Source organism: Euprymna scolopes, chromosome 2 (genome assembly GCF_053919585.1).
Source record: "Euprymna scolopes isolate OS-2025 chromosome 2, ASM5391958v1, whole genome shotgun sequence".
Lineage (NCBI taxonomy): Eukaryota > Metazoa > Mollusca > Cephalopoda > Sepiida > Sepiolidae > Euprymna > Euprymna scolopes.
The window spans coordinates 120995570-121020295 of NC_136483.1; the positions used below are offsets into that span (position 1 = coordinate 120995570).

At 31.5% G+C, this 24726-nt stretch overlaps 1 protein-coding gene across 2 annotated transcripts in view; it reads right to left on the bottom strand.

Annotated features, from left to right (window-relative positions):
* The window catches only part of LOC145295662 (borealin-like), an 86093-nt gene that overhangs the window by 7058 nt on the left and 54309 nt on the right, over positions 1-24726 (bottom strand). For both annotated transcript variants that reach the window (XM_080141486.1, XM_080141485.1), the window contains exons 10-14: positions 19345-19363; positions 8196-8223; positions 6710-6776; positions 4962-4990; positions 1660-1737 (exon numbers count right to left, since the gene is read on the bottom strand). In XM_080141486.1, the coding sequence (XP_079997612.1) occupies positions 1660-1737; positions 4962-4990; positions 6710-6776; positions 8196-8223; positions 19345-19363 (221 nt within the window). The remainder of the gene's footprint in view (positions 1-1659; positions 1738-4961; positions 4991-6709; positions 6777-8195; positions 8224-19344; positions 19364-24726) is intronic.

The following is a 24726-nucleotide window of genomic DNA, read 5'->3' on the forward strand; positions in this document are numbered from 1 at the left end:
ATAGTTTCTTCCCCAGAACCGCAAGACTCTGGAATTCCATTCCAGGTCCCTGCTTCCCCAACAGTACTGACGTGCAGAAGTTCAAGTGTAACGTGAACCGACACCTTGCTGCCCAAATCCCTACATAGTACCCCAGTAGTTGTTGCCCCTGATAGTAGCCCCCTACACCAAAGTGGCAATTTGCCTTGTTTGGGGTGAAAATGTAATAAAAAAAAAAAAAAAAAAAAAAAAGAAGATTAATAACTCATCAGTAAATAAATATATTGCAAATTGAATTTTTCTTCTAGTTTCAATAATAATCATAATGCATGCTAAACATAAACACTTATTAATTCAATTGTAGAACAATTTTTTTTTCCCACAGAAATCTAATAACATAAAAATAAGTTTTACTGAAATGTTCTAGATTTATCAAATAATAGTTGAATATAATTTGAAATTTTTTTTTAACAAAACTGGCATCAAATGCACAATATAAATTACATGATTTTCATCTCATAATAAAAACAGTACAACTGAAAAGAATGAACCACCAACTAAACAAAGATGGACTCTTCAATTTTGATCGACCATCTTTGCCAATTAAAGCAAAGCACCTTCTACCAGATATGTGTATACGTGGAAAAAAAAGTTTAAAAAATTCTTTTTTAGTGGCACCATTAAATAATCAATTTTAGCCAAGATTCAATCATGCTTTGCAATCCTCAAGTCTCATCATTCACCTGCCACAATGCATTAATCCTTGTACCTGAGTAGCCTTTGTGTTTTGATGAGCGATGACTTGTTAATAAAATACCCCCACCTACCAATTTGTGGGAGGGGGGTAATCAGAGGGATATATCCTCTCAATTTTTTTTAACTTCAGTTTAAAGTTAGACCATGACCAATAATTTTTACCAATTTATTCATAATTGGTGAAGCCATGTGGCCACTAGGCAGTACATAAATAAATATAGTAATAAACTTGATAGAAAATGTAACCTTCATAGCAGAGGAAAAAAAAAAAAAACAATTTTGTGTTACTAGTAATATTGGTAGATTAGAAGATTCTTTTTAATCACTTAAAAAACAAATTAAATTCTTTACCATTTATTCATAAAAATGAATTCATCAAGAATATAAACCCATATTTTTTTTTTTTTATTCTAGTTTTTTTCTTTTTTGTATCCTTGAATAAAAGAAAGTTTTGTTACATTTTTCTTAATTTTTCATCAATTTCTTAATGATCCGTTGATTGGCTTAAAATAATTATATATAGAGCTAAAAGTTTGATCCATCTATTATAAAAATTTGTCTGTAAAGAAAATACTCTAGTTTCATGTTGAATTTTGCTGAAACTATTTTCCTAAAAATATCACAGGTTGGTGATTATATAATATATATTATATATATATATAGAATATATATTATATATATATCGTAAGGAGATGCAGAAATTATTATCACATACAGAAATTATTATCAAATACATGTCAGTAGGACTGAAGTCTTAATCATATTTAAAAATCGATTTGTATAATATGGAAATATAGCCACCAATGTTGTTTTGGATGGCATAAGACATTAGGAGTTAATAGAAAGTTTTAAAAGATTTCTCATCCGTTTTTATAACATCTGTCTTATATTTTATTTTTAGTCATAGCAACAACCTATACATACCTTGGGTCAAATTTAGGGGTGATGGCTGGTGTTCGGAAATCTCTATTGTATAACTGATTTCCTCTTGGTGTTTCTAAACTGAAATTGAAAAAATGTTCAAAAAACATTTAAAATCATTCATTATATACAGATGTTAGTGGTTTACAGTATATCAACCCTTCTGAGATTTAATGCTGTGATATCAGTTAAATTGGCAAAAGTTTTTATCTACTTAAAACATTTATTCAAAGTTACAAGCAAACGGAGGTCAGATTTCATTATCAGCAAACATTATGTAAGCACCGTGAGGATATCTGTCCCAAAATGACCATTTCATAGCATTAACATTTTTATCATTATTTTGCTTAAAACTTTTCAAATATATTATGTAGATTATTATTTATTGATGCATGAGAGAAGATATTCATTTTGGAACAAAATGATGGTATTTTAAGAATTTAAAGTGCTCGTCTTTAAAATATAATTGTTTTAGTAGAATTACCTTGAAATCTGTGATTATCCAGAATGTTTTATGGTCGATGGGCATTGCTAATAGAAGTGGCACAAAACTTTTGTTTGGGGAACTTATTTTACCCATCTTGGGATGGGTATTTTTCCGTTTTTTTCTTTATTGATGTAATTTATTATCACTACTACTACTACTACTACTACTACTACCACCACCACCACCAATACCACTCTCTCTACAAACAATCCTCCCAACACTCCTTACCTATTCTGTTCCTTTCTAAAATAAGATTATCAGTTTTTATATTCTGCAGATGATGCTTATATTATTGTAATGAGTTTGAGTGAGCACTGGAGATTATTGATCTGAAGTAGTTTTTTGTTTATTTTTTATCTATGATAATGGATAAAAAAGTAGGTACAGGCAAAAATGGATGAATAAAGGGAGAAAAAGCCGATTTATCATAATTTTTTTTTAGGTTCCCAACTACTTTTTGATTGTATTTGAAAGATTAAGGACTAAACTTAATTTCCATAAGGAAAAAATATTTTTACATGTTTAAAAAAAAAAAAAGTTATGAAAAATATTTTCACGACGAGCTAACCAATTCAGGTAAATTTTGAAGTAAATTCATTGTAAAAATCGTTTAAAAGATAAATATTAGTTTTCTGGGTCTATTCAAAGATAATTAGTAAAGTCCTAAGATATTGAATTAAATAAAAAAAAAAAAAACACCTGGTTTGTGCAAAAATAGTCTAATTGGACCCAAAAGCGCAACCAACTAAAGTTTTGTAAACATGAAATATAAGGAAGTCAAAATTTCAGCAGTTGAAAGACTGAAAATGACGTCATGTCATTAAAAGGGAGGAAGGGGGTGTGCTAGTTTTCTTTTTTTCCCAAACGTGCATCCGTACATTCCTATTCTGAATGTTTGTATCATTTTTTAATTCAATTATTTTTCTATGTTCCTGTTTTTAAATTAATTATTTTTTTTTTTAATTATTGTTCAAGATTATATAAAAATTATGTTACGCCAAAAGTTTCACATTCATTTAAGCAAGGAAAATATTAAAATCTTACATATAAAAATTATGCGAAACCTGTAATTAAAAAAAAAAAAAAAAGAGTAGAAATATTTTTTGCTATTATAATTTTTTTTTTGTGAAAATATTAAATAAACAATGCTTAATTCAATAATATCAGTAGTTCAAGAAATTAATTTTTCTTCGAGTTATAATGAATTTATTAATAGACTTTAGGGGCTTTTATTGTAATGTTCCTGTAAAAATTAAATATTTGTTTTTTAATTATTATAATTTACAATGTTTTATTTTTATAAAAAAGCAAAAATAAATTAAATCATTTTTTTTTTACTACTGAAAACCATAACTTTAGTAAAGGTATTTTTTTGTTTAAACAAAATAATACATTTCCACTAATATTTAAATAAAAATAATGGGTTCAATATATTCTGTGATTATTATTTGATAAATATTGAAAATTTCATTAAAATTAGTTAATTTCCTGATTTTTGGTGAATTTTTAAGTGAAGGGAGGGGTGAAAATGTTCATTCATTTTGCACGTACCTACTAGAAGAATAGTTCGACTCAATATATTGGGCAGAGCTTGGTTGGAACATTACTATATCTAGGTGGCAGATTCATACTGTGCTGCAGGTTTATTATTTGCTGTCCTTATTTTACTGACATTTTCTCAGAAAAATAGGGCACAAATAGTCTTTTTACTAAGTATTCATTGCATAATTTTATTCTTATCGTAAAAATATTTGAGAGTTATTTAAATAAATAAAACAAACATTTTACCATTTTAATCTATTATTGTACAAACTTAAATTTTAAAAATAAATATTTTCTTATTGCAAAAAAGAATTGTCAACTAAATATAATTTAAATAAAATGAATTCCACTTTTAAGTCAATGGCGATAATTCTATACACGTCTTATTTGATTTACGAACAATTCATTTAAAAATCGGTGAAATCTAAATTTTTAGCAGCCAACAACATCAGATAATTATCAACCTTTGGGAATTGGACAATCACATTTTTAAAAATGACATAGAAGGTTGATAATGCATATACAAAAACAGGTAAAGTGCATTATTGTACAAGCCATTATCCGTCAAAAACTAAAATGACTATTTTCAGCTTTTGCAATGCATTTTTCATGTTCTATAGATAAAATTTTTGTATCTACCACAAATAAATATTTGATTCTTGCTGTAATCATCTTGTACATTCATTTATTTACAATTATTTTCAAATTCATTCATCTTATGACTTATTGTTCTAAAAATATATTAAGAAAAAATACAATATTTTTACAATAAACCTATTGTTAAATGAACACAAGTTGTTAGTTTAAACCTATATTAGAGGTTGATTGGTTGTTTTTGTTTTACGGCATATCAACACTTTCCAGGTTATTTAATACCGAATCCAGTGATTTTAAAGAAAATTTTTTTAATAGAATATATTTGTTTTTTTTTTCAAGTCAGTTTCTATTTAACTCATAGTTGGGACCCTAACAGGTACTACCATTCCGGGTCAGAGTGGACCTGGGAGCAATGGCAATTAAAAGGTGGCTCCACACTCCCCAAAGTCCGCAAGCTGGGGCCTCACCATCGGATATAGTTTAAGGTTATATCCAGGACAACCTATAATAGAGGAGATATGAGTTTTTCAAAGGACAGAGAAAGAAGGTCAAAATCCAGAGAGAATAATAAAACCGAACACCATAGTCTTCAGAGGTTGAAGATTTCCAATGAGATATATCAAAAGCAAAATTAACAATTTTGTAAAAATTAAAATCAAATAAAAATAGGAATACTTACGCTCTCATACCAGCACGCATCCGTGTTCCCTATATTAAAAAGAATAAAAGATTAAAAGAAACTACAAATATATAACATGTATACAACCTGAAAAGCATATACAATTTAACATGGCATAAAAATGCAGACATCAAATAGCATTTGAAATGCTGTTCTAATAGACAAATTCAAATCCTGTCAAATTTCTCCAATGTTAATTTGCATTTACGTTAAAATATTAAATATTCAATATGGCTTATATCAGCATACCAAAATAAGCCATATATGCTATTACTGATATCATTGAGTAATTTTGGAGTGTTTGCCAAAAAGTTAACTAAATTTGATCGAAGAAAGGCTTAATTTAGAGCCATTAAATTATTTCTGAACTGACCACAAAGTATCATTTTACAAATGATGTAATCAATTATGTTATTCAAGAAAATATTAAATTTCAGCAAGAAACAGCAACAAATATTTCAATTTTATTTTCATAGAAAATTGTGTACACAAAATAAACATTTAAATATTTTCCTGTTGTCTCATTAACAGCAAACATTTTTACATCAACAAACATGCCTCAATTGTGTAAAAGTCTTTGATAGAAAACTAAATGCCCATTCTATTTTTCTCTAACCATAGGTCGTTATTAAAAAGAAAAAGTACTTCAATATTGTTTTATATTTTCAGATAATTAGATAATTTGAACTCTTGCTGTTGCGATGACCTTAAAATAGGAAGTACTTTATCAAGAGTTCAAAAGTGTTAGGGATGAGAACATAAAACGGAAGTTCAATTAGCATGTTGAGAACTAGATAGAATTTATTTGAAAGTTAAATATGTTAAAATGTTCTTAAAAATAGGCAGAAGTAGTATTTGTGTCTCTGCCTAAATAATGTATCTGAAATCATAAAATAAACATTTTTTTAATATAATTGACTGTATTAATTATCAGTACTTAACAGGCAGTACAAATGACTTCTGAAGAATCTCTACCAGACACATCCAGTCCTGAACAAAACCGAATCCACAAGTAAGTCTTCCATTATCATCGCCATACTGATGCAGACAAATCTAGATGAGTATATTACATGCTTTCCGAGAGCATTGCAAATTGACAATATCAGAGAGCCAAGCCAATCAAAACTTGTCCAACTTGTACCAGAAGAAATTTAGATTTATGAATTATTTGCCACATCTATATAACACATTTAATGAACAAGAAGCAATCAAAAAGGAAACATTAATTTCATATATTGCAAGATGGTCTTTTGAATAGGCTTATGAGGTGGAGACACGAGTAAAAATGAAGTATCATCTAAAGACTATTCTATTTAAAAGAGGAATCACAGATAAACACTCAGCTGATACTCTTATATTCAACAACTCATTCAAGTCACACAAAATAAAAGCACAGGTTTCACACACAGCAGGGATAAGAATGCACCATCAGATACTAGACAGGGACAAAAAGCATTGTTACAAAGAAGAAATTGGATTCTATAAGGACAGAGTGGAGAAACATTTTTCTAAAGTTATGAAAGATATTTACGCAGTCAATATCTTGTACGCTGGAAATTATTTAAGTGAAACAATTTTATTCCTCTTTTTCCTCCCCTTCAAATTTTTTTTTTTTTTTGGCTCATTTGTAATAAAGTCTTAATTATAAAGATAAAACATTAAAATCTCAACATAGAATTTGACTGTTTGTCATATCCACCTTTCCCGTATGCAGTGTTTTTTTTTCTTTTGATAATTAAAAGAAATACCTTTTTAGCTGTGGACAAAGGTGCTTTCAATGATTTATTTACAAAGCTGTTTTGACGAGTTGTACGCCTGAAACAAAAAAAAAATATTACAATAACGCAAAACAAATCGTTTTTTGTCTAAAAGTAGATAAAATGGTGTTTCAAACAAAATAGATTTAAATAGTTCGATACAAAAATGTATTCATGTCAAATACAATTGAACATGTTTATAAAATTATGATCTCCAGATTAGACTCTGCAAACTTTATTTATTATGAGAGTCATTACAAAAATAATGTCTCCTATATTTTTATTCTGTCCGAATGGATCAGAGGGGATTGTAAAATGCATTGTTATGATGACTGAGCAAGTTTCATCTCTGTTGCAGATATTGATGTTGTGCTAAGAAAGCAACCCCTGTCATTCCTGTCATGGATATATGTCAGAAGCAGAGATGTGCTATTGACTTCTTCCACGCAGAAAAAATTTAATCAAGATTTACCTGTGACTGTTGAATGTTTACGAAACCAATGCAGTTGATGTCAGCACAGTTAATTTCAGAATAATGACAGACATATGAATGACAAAGCGTGCTCCAGGCGCCCATGCATAGCCACCACATTACAAAACCCTGTGCGCCTTGACCAACTTATCTGCACGGATTGGCGGATAATGGTAAATAAAACGTGTGTCGAGTTGAATGTGGGTGTCGGTGCACTGGAAACGATGTATCCCTAAGATACAGTAAAATGTCTACTAGGTGGGTTCCACGAATGCTCACGCAAAACCAAAAGAACCATCGATAGGATCTGTTAGAACTTGAAGCCAAAGATGAAAGATACTTGGATTGCATCATCACTAGTGACAAAATATGGTGTCACCACTGCAATCAAGAGTTCAAGGGATTAGTCCCTTTATAATTATAAAGAAGCCTCCAAATTCTATCAGTGTAAAATGTTTAAGTCTTAAATTCAGTCTTGGTATCATCCTTTCCCACCCTCTTTTAGAAACTGAGTTTCCCATATTGTTTCCCATACCACATCATAGATTCCTATAAACAAATTTGACTGCCAAATAAATGCTTCCATCTACAAAACTGAATTACAAGCCTTAAAAATGGCATAGGAAATGAAGATTTCAACAGACAGAAATATCTCCTAATTCATAAAATCCCTCATAAAAAAAAAAAAAAATTAATCAAACTACTGCCAAAGCGTTTCATTATAACTCAGTTTCTAAAAGACGGTGGGAAAGGATGATACCAAGACTGAATTTAAGACTTAACACTGATAGAATTTGGAGGCTTCTTTATATTGGAATAATCCCTTCCCCCCTCTTATTTTTTTTTTTTAATATTTAAACCGTTTCAAATTAGTTTAATCACCAATTAGAAAGCCCTTTCCAGTCCTGGGGACACTAACTAAATCTGGTACTAAGGGTTACCAAATAAGCATAATCTTTTTTTAACAGAGAAAAAAATAAAAGGGAAATTAATGCTTATACTTACGTTTGTGCAACACTTCCATCACTGTTACCTGAATGAAAAGAAAGAATATAATAAATCTTTTCTATATCAATAAAATGGTGACGCTATGTTTCTCTCAGCTACTTTCTCATCTCCTATTCATCGATTTATTGAAAAAAAAAAAAAAAAAAAAAAATTGCAATAGCATAAACTAAAGCAAAGACAAATGATAACATCTAATTTAATAAAAATCCACTACAATGCATTCATTTTTTTGTTTTTAAAAACAATGTTTATCGCATATCTATACACAGCATAGACAACACTAGAAGTATACACATGCAAAGTCAATTTAATTTTTAAGAAAAGTAAACATTCAAAATAAATTCATATTAAAGTGGAAATCTTCACATTAAGTATCCCAAACTGATTTTTCTTTTCAATATACCAACATTATTTTATATTCATATATGATGCTGCAAGATATTAAAACAAAATTTGTTTTGGTATCTCAATTAATATTAGAGCTATGGTTATTTAAAGTTAGTCAGACATTGCATTTTGTGCATTTCAAGTATTGAATAACTGAAGTTAAAAGCTTCAAACAAATGAAAATTTGTATAAATATAATGCAATAGTTTATTAAAAAAAAAAAAATATGGATGAAATTAATAATTCTTAGATACATCCAGTCTTAAATGATGGTGAAAATTTTTATAAATGTAATGTTGGTAAAAGAAAAATAGAGATGGAATTAATACTTCTTAGATATGAACAGTCTTAAATGTTGTTGAAAATCACATACCATCACAAGAAATGTACGGAAAAAATACAACTTTGTTCATGTAAGTTTCATTTTAGCAGCTAACATATTGAAACTAATGATCCTTGACATCACAAAAATTAAAGTAATTTTTTTTCATCTGTACATTCATATGTAAACACGGTCTGATGCACAATTTGGCAATGAGTGAAAAAAAAAAAAAAAAGAAAAGCCAAATGTATACCTCAACTATAGTTTTTGTAAAAAGTTACTCATTAAAGAAAAAAAAGAAAAGAGTAGAGAGAGAAAAAAGAAAAGGGAATAGAAAAAGAGAAAAATTGGGAAGAGAAAGAGGAAAAGGACATAAGAAAGAGAAATGAGAGGAGGAAGAAAGAGAGAGAAAAAAAGAAAAAAGAGGAAAGAGAAAAGAAAAAGAGAAAGAGAAGAAAAAATAGAAAGAAGAGAAAAAGAGAAAGAAAAAAGAGAAAGAAAAAAGAGAAGAAAAAGAGAGAACAGACAAAGAAAATAGGTTATAAAAAGAGCAAACCTCTTGTTTCTATCTATCTATATATATATATATTATATCTATATATATATATATATATATATATATATATATATATCTATAAGTGAACGTGTCTATGTGTGTGTATCTGTCTGTCTGTGCACATTTCCCTATGCAATAACTCTCAATTTTTAGTCTACAGACTCAAAATTTGATATACAGGGTATTGAGATTTGGGAAAATCTATGTGATCAGTTTTCGGCCAGAAATTTGGCTGTTAAGGGGTCAAAGTTCAACGATATGACCTTAAAGAACTCTACTAAACTCCTCCGCCAATTTTGGGTCTAAACACTTGAAATTTTAGATATAGGTTCCTTGGACATGGATCTAACTTAATAACTTGATTTAAGCCCAAAATAATAAATGTTAAGGGGTAAAATTTAAAAAAATTGACTGTTTTTTGCTCAGCATACACCTCTAAACACTCGGGCAACGCCAGGCACACATGCTAGTATATCTATAAAAGTGAAAGTGTCTGTCTGTGTACATTTCCATATGCAATAACTCTGTCAATTTTCAGTCTATAGACTTTAAATTTGATATACAGGGTATTGAGATTTGGGAAAATCTTTATAATCTGTTTTTGGCCAGAAATTTGGCTGTTAAGGGGTCAAAGTTCAACAATTTGACCTTTGAGAACTCTACAAAACTCCTCCCCCAATTTTGGGTATAAACACTTGAAATTTTAGATATAGGTTCCTTGGACATGGATCTAACTTAATAACTTGATTTGAGCCCGAAACAATAAATAGTAAGAGGTCATAATAGGGGTCAAAGTTTAAAAAAATTTGACCTCTGCAGTCTCTACCAAATTATTCAGACAATTTCTGGTCTAAACATTTGAAATTTTACATAAAGGGTATTCAGAGATAGGGTAAGCTTTTTAATCGGTTAATGTGAGCTACCAATATATAAATGTATGTATGTATGTCTGCCTAAAACTTTCGACAAAGGTGATGGATTTTCACAAGATCAGTATCATTTCGAAGCTTGAAACTTCAGACGACAAATATCGAAAAATTGGTTAAAAACATTAATCTCTTTCACCTCAACTGGGCACTTTTCTACAGGGAGAGGTCGCCTTTTTCGCCGATATTTTTGAATGTCTAGCCTTAATTTAAACCTACGTCACTTCTGGTTTGGCGGTGGTCATAACAGCAAAGATGTCATGTTATTTTTCCTTCTTCGCAGTACGGGTTCGAGCCTGCCTTCCTACTACCACTTTTTTTTTTTTTTTTTTACACACACCTCCAAACACCTGGGCACCCATGCTAATATCTCTATAAAACTTAGATCAGCTTGCTCTGTCGGTGAAAACGGCATTCTGCTTTTCAATTTCTGATTTCAAAAATTTGTTTGCTTAAAAAGAGAATGACCATTTATTTTCATTAACACAATATTATTTTTGTAGGTTATAAGCCCATAAATTTGACATTTTTCTGTATTTTTCATGCATATTTTTTATTTCTGTCACTAATATTTTTTCTAATTTCGTGTGAAGATCAACTGTTATTTGTTTGTAGATTGTTTTGAGAAGGGATGATGAATATAAATTTAAAATTTGGTACGTTTTTAAATGTCCCAAATTTTTTAAATGCAATGATGGGTTAACAAATAAAACTTTCACTTAATGTCCTTGGGTTTTGGTTTTTAAGTGAACTTAGTATTTTGCTTAGCTACTTTTAAGCATCATATAATCTTAGGCTTAACATATTTTTTTACAATTTTAATATTTAAAAAAAAAACAGTAGTGTATGTTTTTAATGTCCCAAATTTTTAAAACGATTATTTTCATTACAAAATGTGTTCAGTTACTTTATTTCGTTTAAATTATGCAAATAGTTACATAATCATTTATTTCTTTTTTTTAACCAATTCTGACATAAACAATGATATAATATATACTATGAGCCAGCGAATGAATCGGAAGTTGGTGACAGCTGAGAGTATAAATGCATTAATTATCAAATAACGATAAGAGAATCGCTTTCAAAGAAAAAACAAAAATGTTTTTTTCCTTCCAATTTCTTAAAAGTAGTCTTATTTTAACATGTTTTTCTTACAAATAAATGTAGTTTAACTAAATCGAGTTAAAAAGACTGATTTAAACATAAATATACAACATTTAACTATAACAAAAGGCAAGAACAAATTATTTTTCTATAACCATATTTAGTGCTTTTGGTAGTAGTCCTGCAACTTCTTGAGTTTTCTTTTCAGTACTCACTTAAAAAATATTTTCTCTTCTAGGGAGGGTGAGAAACTTGATTTTAGTAGTACTCATAGGAGCCTCCTTAATTTTAATTATTGCTTGCAGTAGTGCTCTGGAGGCCTCCTGAATTTTATTTTTTTCACACATCACTTAAAAAAAATGTCTTCTGAAGACAATAACAGACAATATTATCTCAAAATCACATTTTTTTCTTACCTATTAAGGCTAACAGGTAGTTTAGTTATAAATAATTATCATGGGAGGGGGAAGAAGACATTATGTTTACATGCGTATTGCTTTCTACTTTTGTTCATTATTTTTTTACTCAAAATAAAACATGGATCCCTTTATATGGATGTTTCACTAAAGATGTGTTATAAAATTAATATTGTTTATCATATTTATATTAGATTTCCCTATTTCTCATATTATTGCTATATTTCACTTGTTTATAACAGCAAAATATATTATTTTTACAAATCAAAAGTTTCTAATTATTCATTTAGTGAAGTTTACAACTTGGAAATGATTTATAAAAATTAATTTAAAATTCTATATTTTTCCTAATAAATTTAAGAATTTTTATTATTATAAAATGGAACAATTTTTTCAAAGTGAAATTATAAATTAAAATCAAAACAAAATACGTATTTTAATATAACAATAACATCAATTCCAGAATATCGTTTATATCGAAAATAATTCATCATAAGGTTCAGAAATTAAAATTTACCAAAATTCTGAATTTTCAAGGATTCTACTCAGGTAAATACAGCAGTATACTTACTTGGGCTTGTTTTGGCATTCACCCTGCTGAGAGTGAGCCCACTCCATCTAAAGAATTTGCCACATTCTGAATGATCGCTAACCATATGTGACAGTCCACTGCAGTAGCAGATACAAGTGTAAACCAATCATGGTTCCAACATATAAGAGGTTAGGGCGAATGGAGAAGTTTGGTTCATTGTTCTGAGGTTTTCAGCTGACATCCTCTTCATTTTTTCTAACCTTGAGTTTAGTGACTTTCAGGATGAAATCATCTGGATGATAAAGAATGTGACCGAACCAGCAAAGACATCTTGAGAGGAGAGCTTGCAGCAGAGAGGATATGTTGGAATGAGTATGAACAATAGCATTTGAAATGAACTGTTATTAACAAACACAAAGAATAGTAGCTCTCATAGGCCAGGGGACATGTAGCAAGCCTTCCCATGGCGTCCGAGTTAATCTTTTGAGAGACTGATTGTTGCTCTATGCTCATCTCAGCAAAAACTGATGCTGGGAAAAGGGGTAGACCCTTGGCCTCAGAGAGTTCTCAACTATTCAAAGTTACCAGTTTTAATACTAAACATCTGTCACAAAGATCGACTTCCTGTTCAATCTCAAGGCTAGGCTGACGTCCTGTGCCTTCAAGAGACATAAAAAACATTCTTTCCAGCTTAAATTCCAGGTATGTCTTTAGTCATTTTCCATGTAAGTGCGGTGCGTGGAAGTGCCAATTACATGCAGAAGATGATTTTTGAAGGTTGCTGAGACAAGTTGGCTGACAGTATAAAAATACTACAACAGGAAACTAACAAAATGATAACATCTCTCTACAAGCCACTTTCAGTCCTGTTCAAATGGCCTGCCAACTGCACGATGGACAGTAAAACCCCACCTGATTATTAGTGACTTCAATAGCCACAATACACTGTAGGTCACGATCATATCAATAAAACCTAAGAGTTCATTGAAGAATGGGCTCTATCCTATGAATTAGCTATACTGAACAAAGCCAAAGATAAACCATCTTTACTCAGCGCATGCTAGAAGGGTTATAACCTCGATTTGGTATTGGTTACCTTTTAATTCAGACATAATTTCAAGAACTCTACAGCACAACCAATACCCAAGTTTCAGAACCATACCATCTACAACCAATTGTCCAGCCTATCATCACCAAGCCCAAACCTTGATTTAACTATCGTAGAGTTAACTGGGAAAGCTTTCCACTGGACCTAGACAATAAAATCGTCTCTATCCCCCTCTCTTAAGTAGATATGAATCTTTTTAATACTACATGTGGCAGTGTGCAAGAACTAACATCCTAAGGGCCTGCAAAGTGAACTATGTTCCTAGTCTCAATGACTTCAGTAAGGTGATCCAGGAGCAATATTACCATGATCTCTTCTCTGCACACATGCTTCACCTCAACGAATCACTGTTGAGCTCACTAAGCAACGCTAGGTAAAAAAATGGAGAGAAGTAAATAACATGATTTATAAAAGCAATGTGGCCTGGAAGACAGTAAATAAACTTAAGGCTATTATATATATTTTTTCTTTTTTCTTTCTTTTAAAAACCTTTGAGATGAGGGTTCATAATTTATGTATTGATTCTTTTGCGAACTGTTATCCCCATCTTTATAGTTGTCTCATCACATTTCAGTCAACTCATCCTATGGATTAGGAATGCTGAGTCTTATAACTGTATCAGTGGATAGAGGCGTTAAGTCTATTTGGTTCCAGGTGGGCATTGTCTGAATATAGCGGTTTCAATCTCACCCAAGCAGGCCAGAGGATTAGTTGGCCAAAACGTGACGAGACAACAACTATGGAAGGCAGTAATTACTGGGGATACAAGACTGAGCATTCCGATTCTGTTACGGTTAATCACCTGAAGAAGGCCAGAGGATGAGTTGACCAAAACGTGGTGAACCAATGACAACTATGAAGATGAAGATAACAGTCCACAAAAGAATGAATACACAAATTGAACGCAGTTAATCAACTACAGCAAAGAATGGCCGAGGTAACTCTTTACCAACTGTTGCTGAATGGTAAGCTGTTGAACAAAAACGCAAATGCCTGAAGCATATGAAGACTGAAATGAAGATCACCATGAAACACACGGATGACATTTTACGATTTATAATGAAGGAACTGGACCAAGTAAAGAATATGTACCCTGACCAACTTCATTGCAAAAAAAGATAAAAGAAACACTTTTTCTTCAACACCGGTTTGACCTTGACCTTCGCAATTCATACACTTTGTCAACAAATATTGTGTCAAGAAAATTTTTTTAAACCAAACTTTGTATTGATATATCTTTTTATGGTCACGGTACATATTCTCTACTTGGTCTGGCAGAATTAAAAGCATCTATGAAACATCTTAAACCAGGCAAGACTTCAAGTTTAGATGGCATCAGTACTGAGATGATACAATACTTTGGCTTGGGGACACTCGAGTGGCACTTTATATCAACTGCGCCACTGAGTATCAAATCTCCAAGATCTGGAGAAAGGCCAAATTGACTGCCTTCCTTAAAGAGAAAGACCTGATCCTGACTACTAGCATGGCTACCGTAATATGATGGCCTAGCGACGATTATAATTTAGTCTGGTGACGTCATGAACATCGGTCTGTTGAAATTTGGTCACGTGTCTCATGACTAAACCGGAAGTTGGTTTAATGTTTTGGAGGGTTAAATAAATTTAAACATGCCGTCGAGATGTGTAGTTCCAAAATGCCGAGGTAACTATGAAAATGGACCAAAAGTTACCGTGTTTTCATTTCCAAAAAAAAAAAAGGAAATAATTTACCAGTGCATTAATGCAATAAAAAGAAGGGATTTTAATCCATCTAAATATAGCAGAGTAAGTGTTAAAATGTTTGAGATATTTAAAACAAAAAAAACGCGTTTTTTTTTTATTTTTATTTATTTATTTTTTATAACGTATTTTAAAATAAAAATGAAAGTATGTATATAAAAAATGAATTTTACATGTAATTTAAGTTATGTGCTGAAATAATAAATTATTATTTAGAAACTTATTTAAAATGGGGAGTATGGTGAAAATATTATGTACTTTCACCTAACAATTTAATAAAAGCGATATTGTAAAAACAGAATTCCTTGTTTAAATAATTCTAAATAAGAAAAATCATTTATCTTTTTAGTTCAACTATTTTACCGTGCAATATTTATAGGATTCTTCAGGCTTGAAGTAGTTTATATATATATATATATATATATATATATATATATATGTGTGTGTGTGTAGGTGCTAATGCAGAGTGATCTGTGCTATTTTTTAAATTGTAAATTTTTACGACGTGCCCCAGTGTATTATAAACCCCTCAACCTCTCCATGTTAAGAATGGTTTTCGGAATAAACACTCCCAACCTTGAAAGCCGTTCTTAACATCGGGATGTTCAGGGGGTGTTTATTCCAAAAGCCGTTCTTAATATGAGGAGGTTGGAGGTGTTTATATTATGCTGGGCCAGGTCGTAAAAATATATATTTTTTTTGTATTTTTCTCCTTTTTTTACTTTTGTTAATTTACAGAAATTTCCCAATTTTTTATGTTATTTTTTGTTTATTAAATTGTTAGATGGGAGTAAAGTAAGCCACCCCTTGCCTTAAATTTAGAATATTTATTAGGCACTTCTGCTGTTTAACATTCGTAAGCAAATTTAAAAAGCCACTTTCGGCACATAGAGGTAAGGCTTTGTTAACTTTTATGTTGCGCGGATGGAACTCTCCTAAAACGAAAACAATTTGTTTGTAGATATTAAACTGCACTAATACCTATTATTAGTTACGTAAACTGCATGAATACCAATTTATTTATTTACCAAATTATATTGAAGTTTCCAGCTGTAAGATGGTTACCATTAAATTAAAGCTTTATAACAATTTTGATTAATTCATAATTTAATGGCCAAACAAGTGCGTAAACTATTAATAGTTAATGAAAGGTAAAATTTAGGTAAATTTTTAGATTAGATCCACCTCCACAATTTTCTTTTAAATGACTACTTTTATAGGTTTTCGACTATCCTGAATACGGAAATCGCATTAAAATTTTGCAGAAATAAGTAGTTATCGGGATATAAAAAGTTGTTTTATGCATTGTATTCTTTGGCGGACATCTTTTTTACGCGCATACGCACGCCATAAAGATGGCCGCCAAAGAATACAATGCATAAAACAAATTTTTATATCTCGATAACTACTTATTTCTGCTAAATTTCAATGCGATTTATATAAACTTTATGCCCTAGAATTTCAATCACTTGTGAAATATTGCTATAAGTTGACTTCAAAAGCTCTTTCTCCTACTACTTTTGAAAGGCAAAATGTTAATTTGGTTTTGCAAATTTTCAACGAATATACTATTCAAGGTTTGCTAACCTTAGGAAAACAGGAATGCTTGCCAAATTATGCAGAAATCGCAGAATACATTCAAATATTTTATATTTGGTGGACAATACTGAATGTGAAAACACCATATAAAGGTTGTCGACTTCGTAATAAATATGCTAATCCACTTACATTAAATAGTGATAGTTATAGTTTCCTAAATGTGTTGTGTGATTGGTTAGAAACTTGGAAAAGCATTCCTGGAAGAACTGGTAAGTTAACAAAGGAAACATATACTGCTTTGCACGATACTACTTACGCAACTTTAGAATTGACTAAATATTGTATAAATGTACTGAACATGGTGTATATATTACCAGGAAAGTTTCAGACAGATAACCTTGAGGCAAGGTTTGGCCAGTATCGACAACTTAGTGGAGATCAGTATAATATATTGATACGTCAAGTATATGAATGTGAAAAAAAAAAAAAAAAATTCAGGATGTTGTCAGTTTTAAAATTGAGCTTACCAATTAATAATCAAACTATTGAATTGAAAAATTTAAAAGAAACTAACTGGGATTAAATGACAAAGGAGCAAGAGTTACATGTTTATAAATTTAACATAGATGTAACAAGATGATGTTAATCAATGCAAGGAAGTACTTCCTGTTATATTATACTTAGCAGGTTATTACTATCATACAGTTTTCAAAAAACTGAAATGTAACAGCTCCAAAAATTTAATATCCGGGAGAGAAAGAAATAGCTGAATTAAACAGTTACTTTCAGGGTATTAAGAGAGGTTCTCTGCTATACCCAAATGATATAACTAATAATTTTGTCTTATATAATTATATAGTTATAAACAAACTTACAAAATGTGATTCTTTTTTTACATTCGATTCATCAGAGAAAATTAGCCATGTACATAACTTTAAATATTTTGGCTGATCAAAATCGATTATTTCATGTTGACTCTTGTGATGAGGGTTACACTATTCAGCAAATTGAAAAAATGCTGATATGGAGTTCATCGAATTCCCTTATAAACAATTTTTGTCGCAAAGAGTAAAAAAAAGAATATCAGAAAAAGAAAAATTCAAACTTTGTTTATACTAACATTTGTTTGAATTTAATTTTTAACTTATTGTTTTTCATTCAATTAAACTAATTTATTGTCCATATTTCAGTTAAACTAATTTATTATTTGTTTTTCAGTTTTGATTTTTAAAATATTGTTTTTTTTTATTTGAAAAAATATTTATTGTTCATTTTTATTTATTTCTATTGAATAAACTTCAGTTTCATACAAATCAAATCGTATTCCTTTTCTTTCTAAACTTTTTAACAACTTTTCTCCCTTTTAATTCGTTTTTTATTATTAATATTTTTATTATTAATATTGGATGAGTTTCAGCACAAAGTATCATGTTTATCTTTTTTAATCCAATTTTGAAGTTTTCTAACGCTTTCTGTAAAAAATGTCTGCTCATTATCAACAGTCTGTGTTCCACTTATCTTGCTTGCTAGGACCGATGGCGATGACGTCATTTTTCAGTAGTCACTCTACTAGCTACAAACCTATATCCCTGCTGTATGTCCTATTCAAGTTCTATGAATGGCTCATCCTCACACAAATTGCCCCAACCATGGAGTCTCATCTAACTCCTGACCAATCTGGTTTTCAGCCCAGTAAGTCGTACATGGACCAAGTACTGAACTTCACTCAATATATAAAGGATCAGCTCTAAGTTACTGGTACAGTTTTTATAGACCTTATTGTAGCCTATGATACAGTTAATCATGAACCATTTTTGCTGAAAGTTAGCAAAAAACATTTAAAAAAAAAACATATCCATAGTATGTGTCATTGAATCTCTTTTAAAAAAAAACATTGATTTTTATACAGAAATAGAGGGGAAAAAGAGCAGGTAGAGGGCGCAGAAGAATGGCCTCCCACTGCTCCACATATATACAGATGATATGCCATTATACCGCAACTTTGCAGGTTCATCTATATAGAAACATGTGCCAACCCAAACATGTTTGTCTATGTGGACAACATAATGCAACTCAATCAAATGACTTCAAAGTTATCGAAGATCGATTGATGCAAATATTCATGCAGTTATCATATTACTACAAGTGGCATCTCAACCCAAACCTAGGCTAAAACAGGATTGTACAAGTAGAGTAATAGGCTTTAAACAAATTAATGAGTTTGTGCTGGACAATGTCTGCTTGCAAAATTTCCTAAAGAGCTCAATGGTCAACAGAATCAACAGCCCATAGCAAAAACATTGTTTGAATGTTTTGCACAATGTTTTTTTCAAGGACATAGTGAACAAGAAGATTTCCAAAGAAATACAGCAAATAAAAAAATGGAAAATCTTTTTATGTTTTTTTTTTCTTAATGTCTTCAATAATTACTTAAAAATAATATACCTCTAATCTGTGAGGGTCAGCAAATGTGAGAAACTCATAATACCATAAAAGATAAAAAATATCACTTACCATTGAAATGTACAAGTCGCTGAAAGTAAAGAGAAATTTAAACTATAATAAATTCTTGAAATGAAAAAAAAAATCCTGATAACATTAAAATGAATTTTCTAAATCTACAATATCTATAATTTTGTAAATTTATTTATCATATACAAAAACTATGAAACATAATTTAACTAGCAATAGTCAAAAAATTAAATTTTGCTATTAAAAAAAAAGATTAGTAGGAGAGCTTGCTGCTAAACCTAGGATTAGTAATTATAAACAAATAAAACAAAAAAAAAAAAACAGCATAAAAAATATAAAAATAATTGAAGGATGAGGAAGGCTAAGCGTCTTTGGAATGGACCGAAAGTGGGGGATGATTTTATGTTAAATTTATATATGAAACTGATCCCACTCACTTTAATTAATATTTTCGTTTTTCTCACCAATTTTTTTCTTTTTAGAGTATACACACATAATCGCCTAAAACAGTAGAATTAGTAGAATTTTTTTTTAATTTAGTGTCAAGTTTGAAAGTATTTGAACTCTTAAACCTAAGAAAAAACAGTATTTTTTGAAAGAGCCACTATTTTATAAAAGAATCACAAGATTTTTGATAGTGAATTCATTTGAAGAACATTTGAATTCTAAGAAAATTTCTTTTTATAAAATAAAACATGTAAGTGTACTTTATTTAAATTTAACTATATATTACACATATATACTACACATTTAACAGGCAAAAGTTAGAGCCTGTTGACTTAGAATACTTTATGCTAAATTGATGTTTGAATATGGTTAATTTTCATTGATTGAGATTGTCGGACTGACTTCCTCATCTTGGTTGTTATTGTCACAACGTTTCGGCCATTTTGCCTTCCGGCCTTCGTCAGGTGTTTTGTATCAAACTGGGGAACCGTTTGTTAGGAGTCTCGAACCCAACCCTTTATTATTATTACGGGGGTACCGTGTTCGGACTCCAGCTAGGCTGTGGGACATAGTTGCTGATTCTCTGTTTTCAATGTTACTTTTTCACTGCCTTCAGGATTGAACTCAGCACCTTTGGGTAACTGTAAACTTATAATGATACAACGTCTAAGACCACTCGGCCATATGTCACTAGGACAATTCTTAGTTGGTTTTTGTTAATGTTAAACCTATGTTGTTATTCAAGGTTTTCTCTCCATATCAGAGGTGTCCAAATTGCATTCAGCTCTATGCTTGGTTTGCTCAGTAGGTTGTTGTGTCCGAGCATGTGAGCTGTTTCTTTAAGTTTTCTCACTTTCCAGTGGGTCTCTCTGTTTATTATTTTTACTTCATCCCATAGGGGGCGATGGTCCCCCCTCTCCATCCAGACATGGTTGGCTATACCCGATTTTTCCGTCCCCCCTTTAGTTACCGCTTTTCAGTGTTCTTCCACCCTTACGGCATGTTTCACTCTTGTAAACCTTTCTGCAACTGCATGGGATGGAGTATATGCAGTTTTTGGTCATGTTCTCATCCATGCGGGGCTTCACTCGTACCAGGTGTCGTCTGAGTGTTGACTCGCTCTTGAATACCGTCCTGATGTTGTAGGGGGCACATATTCTCTGAATCTTTTCGGAGATGCCTCGTATGTATGGTAGGCAGACCGTTGGAGGTTTTTGGGTTTCATTCTCCTCTCTTATACTATTAACACGTCTGGTGGATAGTATGCTATCGGGGTAGTTGTTACGACGGAGGGTATTCTTCAACCTGACCATTTCTTGGTGGTATGTAATGGTGTCGCTACTTATTGTCTCTGCTCGATGTTGTAAGCAGCATGCAATTCCATGTTTGATACTGTATGGGTGATGGGAGTTGAAGTTTAGGTATTGTCCGGTGAAGTTAGGCTTGCGATATATGGATGTCTTAAACCCATGCTCTGTGCGTGATATGAGTATACCAAGGAAGGCTAGTTGGTTATCTTTTTCTTTCTCCATTGTGACAATAACAACCAAGATTAGGAAGTCAGTCCGACAATCTCAATCAATGAAAACACCTCATCTCAAAAATACAGACAATTACCATGGTTAATTTTGTGCTCATTTTTGCATTAAATACAAATTCTTATTAATGCATAAGTGGCATCAAACATACCATAATACTTTGTTCACTGGACCTTATCATAACAAAGGTCCATACAAAATTTCAGTCAGATTAGCAGAGTAGTTTGAGAAAAAATGGAACAAAGAGAAACATAATATGGATATATTAGATATAATTAATAATAAAATAGCTCTAACTAAACATTTAAAACCATTTTTGATATTCATATTTTCAAATGCATTCAAATAAAATTTGGTGTGCCTTTCTTATTGATTTTCAAAGAACTTTGTACACCAATATTTATATATAAAAAAAATTCAAAACCTGTTTCCCCAATTTAAAGGTTCCAAATTTATTTTTAATGAAAACTTACTGAACTACAACTATCAAACTTTGATAATTAGCTAAAATCAGACTATTTGACCAACCATATTTGAACATATAATACCTTAAAAGACATTTTTTCTTTGCTTTTAAAATCAAATTTGACCAAATTACCAACATTGTATGCTTTGGAATTGAGTTAAGCATGCAATCATCCTTTTACGTGCTAAACCAAATAAAAAAAAAGAAGGGTTTTACAATATTCATTTTTTTAAATCACCGATACAAGGTTATATGAAGCAAAATAAATAACATTCAAAAACTTATAGATAAATCAATTTCCTTTCGTTTGATAAATGGTTTGACAGGATTTTATAAGTTTAATTTTTTTACCCCCATGCTACTTTAGTGACATTTTACAAACTGTAAACAATACTAATTTCACAGAAATCTTTTTAAAACCAGTTAATCAATTTTTATTCATTTTTCACAAATTTAGAAACAAAAAACACAATCATAAATTATATTTTATCAACACACTAGAAAAGGTTATTTTTGCACGAATAATTTTGGGGTTGAATTGTGTTCAGCAAAAATGTTGTTAGGCAACATGCAATCATCCTTTATCCAATATTACACACAATGGCATGACACAAATCTTTCAATATTTTCACTCCTCAATGTTAAGCATTTCTTTTTAATCTGATTAGGTTATTTTGTTTTATAGCATATCAACTCCATTTTAGATTATTCAATTCCGAAATTGATCATTTTGGTAAGAGTTCTTATTACATTGTTCTTACTATGTGTGTGACCCGATGAGGAGCCGTCGATGCCGGGCGAACCTTGCTAGCTGATTAAGAAATCACCTGTATTCTGGGTGACACGATTTCAGGGGAATTTGCACAGTTGAATTCTGATGATGGGGTTGATAATGTTTTAAAAAGAATACATTTGTTTCTTGCTAGATAATCAAAATGATCTCCCTCCAACCCAAGAATAAATAGCCGAAACACGTGTCTATGCCAGAGTGAAAATCATAAAAATAATTCTTAAGCACAACAGACGGACACTTATGTTGATAGACCGCCGATAGAGATCGTTGTCAAGTGGTTGAAGGGGAGACCACCCAGGAACATGTCAGGCAGACCCGTTGAGTGTTAATTGAATGTGACAGCTCGTATTCCTAGAATGTGGACGTTTAATTCTTCACTGACGTGGCGAGAGGAGTGGAGGAGAAAAGATGAGAGAGAAAAACCTTTTATTTTCTTTTTTTGCTTCCATAATTGTAAAGGTCGCTTTTTATTATTGAACCTAAAATGTAGTAGGCAAAAAAAAAAAAAAAAAAAAAAAAAAATACAACTAAAAACAGACGGAACAAAAACTCGCTTCTTGCAGACACGTGGGTCGTAACAAGCACAATCTACTCGTCAGAATCACCTACACACAATCTGCAGAACCCTCCTGCCTTTATAGCGTCCGGGAACGACATATTTGCATAATCGCGCGAGAGCAGACGCGATTCAACGATAATTACATTGGGTAAACGCTAATAAAAGCCCATGGACGCCATCTTGGAACTCTCTCTTTCGCTCAGCCCAAAACAGATGTATCCGAGGTAAGCTCTCTATTTCTCATTTTGGTTACTGCTAATTCTGCTACAATTATTTTCTTTTCTTTCTCTACTGCGACCAGGCGGGAGTTCGGCAGGACATTACCCCTCCCCGAACAAAAGCGCGGCTGCTGATTGGTTGACCGCCACTTGTGGACATATGGGGAGAGGTGGGGGTTGCAGCTAACCGATATTGATAAAAGAAGGTGAAGGAAAGATGAGAGCAAGACTTTTTGCCACACGCCTGGGCGACACACTTCCTCGATAAACATGTCTCTGAGTTGAACTCCCCGAATACTGACGATAGAATAAAACGAAGTACTTGGTAACAGAAAGAAAACTGTCAGCCCGTTTGCATGATTAGGCCAGTGTGTAACTATTATTTGTAAAGCCGAAAGCAATAATCATTCTATGTTAAGAAAAGCTAATTAAGCTTTGACTTTTTTTTTCTTTGTTTGAAAACGCCGTTGTTGAATGCAATATATTTCTCAGACACCATAGGTGACAGTTTGGAAGCTGATTCGAAAGTGGAAACAGAGCGGACGACGACGACAAACTTGACCACTAGACGAAAACACGGGTAACGCCACAGGTATCGGCTATAGTTGCATCTCAACCCCAAGCCTGTGCGTCTGAGCTGCCCTGTAGGGGTTATATGGCTACATATTTAAGAAATTTATTTTGTACATAAATCGTCTTGAATCGATTGAATTGTTTCACTGATAATTAAGATCCTGACAGATACTACTAGTTTAGGTGAAAGTGAATCAGGGAATAATGATAAAGAAGAGTAGATCAGACACATTTTGTATCATACTAAAGATAGTAACGGGTAGAGAGATTTGTAGTTTATAAGGTTTAAAGAAAAGGTTAACACTTTGTACAAGAGTATCCAAGGCAGGTTACTGTTGTGTCCATAAATTTTACTTTACCCAAAAATGAAACACTCACATGTCTAACCATTTTAGGTCAGAATGGATCTGGGAATAATGATTACAAGGTGACTTCACATACTCCAAAGTTCTCAATTTGGAACTATTTTAGTCTGCAAAAATGCTACATAATGTATGTACATAATATATATATGTACATAATGTATGTACATACACACACACACACACATATAACATGACTAGTCCCTTAACCCTCTGAGGTCGTGGGAGCACTGCATTATTTCATGTAGTGTGTTTTATGCAAGAATAGTCTAGTGGCGCCCATCCCTCTCCAGGCTCTACATACAGTGTCTAGCCTTCCCAAATGGTCACCCATCTGGTACTGGCTAGGCTCATTGTTGCTTAACTTCGGTTATCTGGCAGGAACTGGTGTGTCAATGTGATTGTGCCATACTATATATATATATATATATATATATATATATAAAAGCGAAAATGTATGTATGTATG